General features: G+C 31.8%; 1 protein-coding gene across 1 annotated transcript; it reads right to left on the bottom strand.

Annotated features, from left to right (window-relative positions):
- Positions 1-671: 671 nt before the first annotated feature.
- On the bottom strand, positions 672-5736 carry LOC147064752 (hemolymph lipopolysaccharide-binding protein-like). The gene is made up of 3 exons (XM_085957704.1): positions 5568-5736; positions 2114-2365; positions 672-850 (listed from the first exon to the last, which is right to left on the bottom strand). The coding sequence occupies exons 1-3, from the start codon at positions 5734-5736 to the stop codon at positions 672-674; spliced, it is 600 nt and encodes a 199-aa protein (XP_085813830.1).
- Between the last annotated feature and the right edge of the window lie 844 nt (positions 5737-6580).

Here is a 6580-nt window from a genome sequence, read left to right as displayed (position 1 = left end):
TTTTGAGAATCATGCCATCAAGCCCAAATTACGATTTCAATCTCATCTAGATGATATCTTTAATGCTTCTCATAAAAAAGGTACAACAACAGCCTATTAACATACGTGAAGATAAGTTTTATTAGGTGCATGTCGTTTTATAGATTCTAACCCAATGCTTACGGGCCGCACAAAATTGTGTTTTTGCTAATTACTTTTCAAATGCAAATTAACACGTTAATTACAAAATTAATTAAAAGGGCCCGTAAGCATTGTGTTAAAATAGGGTATATTTAACTCATTAACAAAGAATCATAATATTTCATTTTATTCATTGAATCTTTCATATTGTGAAAAATAGTGCTTCGAAATCATGCATTGTTAGTATTTTAATCCAGTTTTCTCCTAATAGGAGACATTACAGTAGTTTATTTTGTTCACTGTGGAAAATAAAAGGAAAACTGATTTAAATATGTTTATTTAGATTTTATTTAGTTTTACAGTGCGAATATATTTTCTGCGTAAACGCGAAAAAAATTACAAAAGTATTGATTATTATATAATATATTATCATGTTTTGTGATATTGGTAATTTTATTTCTGTTTATTTAGTGTGTTGGTGATATTCAAATAATATAATGTGCAAACTTAATAAATTAACTTTTTATCTGGATCATTTCCTATTGATGTGATTAATGTAATTTCCAATTCAGAACAGGAATCGCTTTCTCGCAAACAAACGTAGCTTTAGCGTTACAGGGATATCCACCCATCCAAGTTCTCCTAAGAGCACCGCATTCATGCAAGGGTGGGGGAGCCGTCATATTAGTAACAAGTTTCTTTGTGTATGGATGAGGGTTGGTTTCATCACCTTAAACAAAAAATATATAGATAATTATTAACACCCAACCCGATTCATTTACTAAATTACTTAGTGTAAGCAATACGTAAGTACTTATTGATTTATATTATTAAAACGCAGTGTCCCTTTGAGGCGGACGAAATCGGTCCAAATTATTAAATAAAAAAGTGGAATAAGTACAAAAAGATTGCGTTTTATTAATATAAATCGACGCTTTAAGTGGCTCCGGAAGCCGCCAAAAAGTGCGGCACTTCGTACCCTTGTGGCCCAGCTGAAGAGTTCCGTCGCGTTCCGTTCGTTCCGGCCCTCCGTCACCTTGCAGCGGTACTACAAGAGCGACCTACGTGCTGCAGATCTGACATGGCGGGAGGCGCAAGAGTAGGCGATGGACCAAAGGAAGTGGCGCCAACTTGTGCTTGCCCTATGCCCCAATATTGGGACGTGACAGGGTGGTAGAAGAAGAAGAATATAAATCAATAATACAATGCAGTTTCACCATGTATTGATAGTTAACACAATAAAAGAAATTACGTAAGTGTTTCTTAACACTAACTATAAAATAGCAGTCTGCTACGACGTCATGCTTCATTTTAATATCGATAAATGTAATGTGGTACAATAATAATATTATTATTAACGAATAATTCACTTGATTTGAGAATCGCTTGTTAGTTATGCTACGTTTTCTCAGATTATGTCAAAATGCCTTAGCTCCACCGTTTAAAGTTGAACTATGTGATATGTCTTTAAGGACGCTAAAATTTGAATAAAATGCAGGCTACTTTGAGACCATTTTGAAACATTTTAGAACGTAACCGAGCCAGGTTCAAAGCCACATCTTAACCTCGAATGTGACAAACGGAAGAGGCTAACGTTGTTGGATGTCTCCTCGCTTTTGAAAGTCATTCACATTCAGTATTAGCTATTACCATGTAATACGTCATGATTTACCATCATAATTTGTATTACTAGTTATACTAGTCGTTTACCTTGCTACTAACTGTCATTGGACCTCACGGCCTGTTGCAGTATTAAAAAAGAAAAAAGAATATAACACATATTTGTTTGAATACACCACCAATTAATAGCTAATATGGTACTTTATAGTAAGATTTCGTAAAAAGAGAAATATATATTTTTGCATCAAAATAACGTTAAATATTTAAGTTTCAACCAATCATTGAGAAAACCAAAAATATAAACAGTGCGTTCAATCACATCTTTGATTTTTCTGGTATACATTTTTTTTTCTTAGGGATGTGGAATACTTACCAAAAATATTGTGCCATACACCGGGTACAAATAGAGTGTGATGCCCAATCATAGTAATGTTATTGTTATCAGGGTTGGGGCCTATATTTTCAGGAGATGACATCCACTCTTGGATAGCAGCGTCTTCAAGTTGGTCGTTCAAAACCACGAGATGAGCATCTTCAGCCTCGCATATTGATCGCGCTTCAAACCATGTCCTAACATGCAGGTGATATTTGTATAAATTTTTCAAATTCGGAATTTTCTGATAACCTGTAAAAATAAAAGGTATAGGTACTTACTATTCATATTATTTCATTCATTATTAATTAAAATTCCTTTCACATAAAGGCATAGCCCCACATCTTAAAGCGGGCCCCAAGACCAAGATGCTTGACGGGCCCCCTCTACCTATCGCTAAGGTTAAGGGCAGTATGATGAACTACAGTAGTGTTTCCTAAATCATATTCCACAGATTACCAGGGTTCCGCAAGGTAATATTAAGAGCATTCCGTGAATTTTTATGACACATTATGTACAGTTAGCCCCCTATGCTTAAAGCTGTGTCTTAGTAAAAGTACCTACAGTATAATATCTTAAGACAAATAAATGCAAAAAAATATAATAATAATACTCACATTTCACCACTACATAAAGAGTGATTTTTAATCTCGGTAAAATTTGAAATTGTCAAAAAATACGAAATATTTCCATTTTAGTTATTTCTCTATTAGGTTTTTAGGTACATTCATAAATAAATATTTTATGAACTCACCGTTGCTTAAGTTGATATCAGATACACTGTCGGGTGTATCTTGTTTGTAGACTATTTGCAGAGTTACGTTATTTTCGCAAATTGAAACTTTCGACAGGGACTCATCTATTTTGCCATTGGCCCAAAGAGAATCAACATAGGATTTTTGCCATTTGTATATAGGTCCAGCCAAGCAACCGTCACACAGATCAAGTGAACCGCCTATTATAATAAATCATAGATTAATATAGTAGATTAGTATATATAAATATTGTTTATTGTAATACAATATCAATTTTTCATATTCACTTTAATAATGTTCACGATTAATTTTTGGTAAAAAGATATTATACTAATACGTTAACAAGGCAAGACGAAATATTATATTTTCATACCTGGAATGCAACTATGACTGTTAAGAGTAGAACGAACTATCGTGTTATATTCAATATGTATATGATTAAATTAATATTATACTACCATGCAAATATACAACCATGATTTATAGTTTGCATCGAAAATTATCTAAATTTAAGCTACGACATCCTTGTAATTAATTGTTAATAAGCAAAGATAGTGAAAAATTAGGTGAATGTATAAAAATGGCCAAAATTAACGTCATGTTTTTGAATAATTATTTTTTTAATTCACTATTCACAATCCTTAAAAATCACTTAGTCTGATTCAAGAAATGAAAAATAGGCTAGTCTATGGATTGCAATACCAATTGAAAATACCGGTATTTCGGTATTTTCTATTAAATACCAGTATTAATACTACCAATAAAATAAATGTATATATATGTCTATGATAAAACAGAAAACACACTGACAACTTCTAAAACCCGTAAGCGACTGGCGAAAACAATTGGATATATTTAAATTTAGGGAAGTACCTACAATAATGTATTTCGAAAATCTACACGTGTACCTAACTGCTGTTGGTCACCAAGAACTTTGAAGGCCAACGGAAGTAAGCCAGACATCGTGTAATCCGAAAAAAGGTGTACAGTTTATTTTAATAATTAATACATTTTGTTTCCATTTTCAATACCGGTATTGTCAATATCGATATTTTTTGATTTTAAAATCTGGTATTTCGGTATCGAAAAATACTGGAATGCCGGTTTTGAAATTCCCGTACATATTGCAAACCCTATGCTAGACGTATTAAATTTAAAATATGAAAGTTTTGCCATATTCATAAATTTTCTCAGAAAGATGAAATTAAAGATAAACAAGTTATACTGATTATGACCTCATATGGAAATATATTAATTAGCAGATAGATGTCACTTGTTCAACGATGGTATGAATACTTGTCTTCTGTTGGTATTGGGGTGTAAAAATGTTTACATACCAAAAATGTGAAGGTGATTGGCGTTTGTTGCGTATGGTTTTTGACAAACGAAGTACGCAGGTAGGGTACAAGATACATCAATTAAGTGACCATTGTGGTCCAAAGCTCCACATCCCTTGCGCACAATGTTTGTGTGCCTATGCTTATGCCATATATGGTAATAGTTTTCGATTGACAAATCTGCAAAATAAAGCCTATAATTATTTTTTTTAAGAAACATCAGTGAAATACAAAAATCATAGGGTTTAGAGATGGATTTTACTATCACTATCGATATTAAGATATTTATTTTTGCTATTTTGTTTTCATTAATTTAGAAATTTAATCGCTGAGACAATATTAATTGAAAAATTACTGCTATGTCCAATCCTAAAAAGATCATGGTATGGGTCTCTACGGGGTGGAGGTTTTTATTGACAGATTTTTGTTTTTACGAGAAATCACAACAAAACTCATAAGATTGATTTCATATTTTCAGATTTATATTATGGTGAGCTTACATTTAGAATCGGTGTAATACTATGGACCATCTGACAAAAATAGTGCATATTCATATTTGAAGATTATTTCTTTTATCTATTACGACTTGGTTTACGCAGGGTTTTATTGAATTTTAAAAACTAACCAACTCTACCAGCTGCAATTTGTAATCTTAATTTAATGAAAATAGAAACGTATGAATGACAAGGTTTAACTAAATAGAAGTTTAGAATAACAGCTTAAGTCCTACTTTCCCTACTGATATGGAGTGGTTTTCAGCCCATGAGATTTTATATCAGATTTGCCAAAACCGATGGTGGCAATGTACGATTTTTATTTGTAAGAACCAGGGAACTCAGAAATAATGGGAACTGAAATACCTAACGGGTAAGGAGAAGCAGGTAAACGATCTCGAGTAAGGAAGAATACGGGATAAATTTTAAACACGTGTCAAGAATATGTCATACGTCAAATACTGACAATTGCTCACGGTTTATGCATAGACGCTTATTTAATATTGATGTATTACAGACTATTGCAGTCTATAATGCGTGGTTCATTTTTGTAGGACACTCGTACCTGCGTCAAACTATACTGTATTGGTATATAGCCTATCGGAATTATATTTATTATCTGTTCTGTGGTAAGAACAAGCGCATCGAAATATCAAACCTCTTTGTTCATTGCAGTATAATATTTTTTTACTGATTACAAACATAATACAGATATTATTTTACAGAGCAATAAAAAATTGTATCAAAACTTTTAAATTATAATGGTGACTGGCACAGCACGCTTTTGGTTGGTAACAAATATTGACTACCGATGCGTAAGATAATTTTTTCCGTACTTCATATCTTTTATTTTAAATAAAAAACTTACCATTTTCCGTTATAAATTCTCCCTCGACAAACATATTGTGGAATCCAAGAAGTAGATGATTGTGAAACTCGTACATTACGTTTTTTGGTTCGGTAGGGGTAGTTTCGATGATATGCTTGGTATTCAAGATATTCTTCAGGATTTCAGCTTCGGCGGCATTGGCAGGCATTGCCAATCGGGAATTATTCTGTCGACATAACCTTGTGGCTTCGTACCACGTCGCTCTTTCTTCGCTAAGTTTATAGATCAAGCTAACATTCTCGAAAATTTGAGTTGCTTAAAAAAATATTATTAATAAATAAGAATATTACAAAATATACGTGTACCATATTAATTAAATTACATGAATTAATTCTTTGCCTTTGAGCCTATAAACATAATATAAAACCATAGGTATTGCTTTCATTTCCGCTCCACAAGACAATATAATATATAAATACTTATATTTTTAATAACGAACGAGGCATGTTCTTTTTTGTTAATTTTCATTGGTAATCTTTACGCGGATGAAATCGCTTTCATATTATTCTCCAAGTTTATAATATAGAAGTGATATAAAAATTTTACTTGTCCGCGTGCAGAAAGATACTATATTACGCATTAAAGGCATTAATTATCATTATAACAAATAATATGGTACAGAATTTTACATACGATATTATGACAGCGATACGTAAGTACTTTTTTGAAACTATGAATATAAAAAAAATGATGTTTTAATTTAATATAATGTATGCAGATAACTTAATTTACATTTAAGGTTTAATATGACAGACTTGTTTATATCATAGAATTATTTCAGACATAATATTTAAAATAAATAATATATAAGAAAGAAAATGTAACAATACCTTCAGCATGTAGAAAAGTGGCAGTGAGTAAAAATAAAATTGTTTTATAAAATTTCCCCATTTTCCGATAATTTCTGGTAACCAGAAAATAGAAAAGTTATTCGTCTCTTAATATCCGACTGCACTCTCCACAAAACAATTTCTGAATATATATACACTATC

The sequence above is a fragment of the Rhyacophila brunnea genome, unplaced genomic scaffold (assembly GCF_057557595.1).
Source record: "Rhyacophila brunnea isolate RB1 unplaced genomic scaffold, BYU_Rbru_1.0 scaffold_7, whole genome shotgun sequence".
NCBI classification, from domain to species: domain Eukaryota; kingdom Metazoa; phylum Arthropoda; class Insecta; order Trichoptera; family Rhyacophilidae; genus Rhyacophila; species Rhyacophila brunnea.
This window is presented reverse-complemented; position numbering and strand designations above follow the sequence as displayed.

What these genes read in the sequence shown, in the direction of transcription:
- LOC147064752 (XM_085957704.1), bottom strand. Translation starts at nt 5,736, where the DNA reads ATGCCTGCCAATGCCGCCGAAGCTGAAATCCTGAAGAATATCTTGAAT. An exon ending in AGAATTTATAACGGAAAATG is followed by an intron (nt 2,366 to 5,567) that starts GTAAGTTTTTTA and finishes TTATTTTTACAG; the next exon opens with GTTATCAGAAAATTCCGAAT. An exon ending in TGTATGGCACAATATTTTTG is followed by an intron (nt 851 to 2,113) that starts GTAAGTATTCCA and finishes TTTTTGTTTAAG; the next exon opens with GTGATGAAACCAACCCTCAT.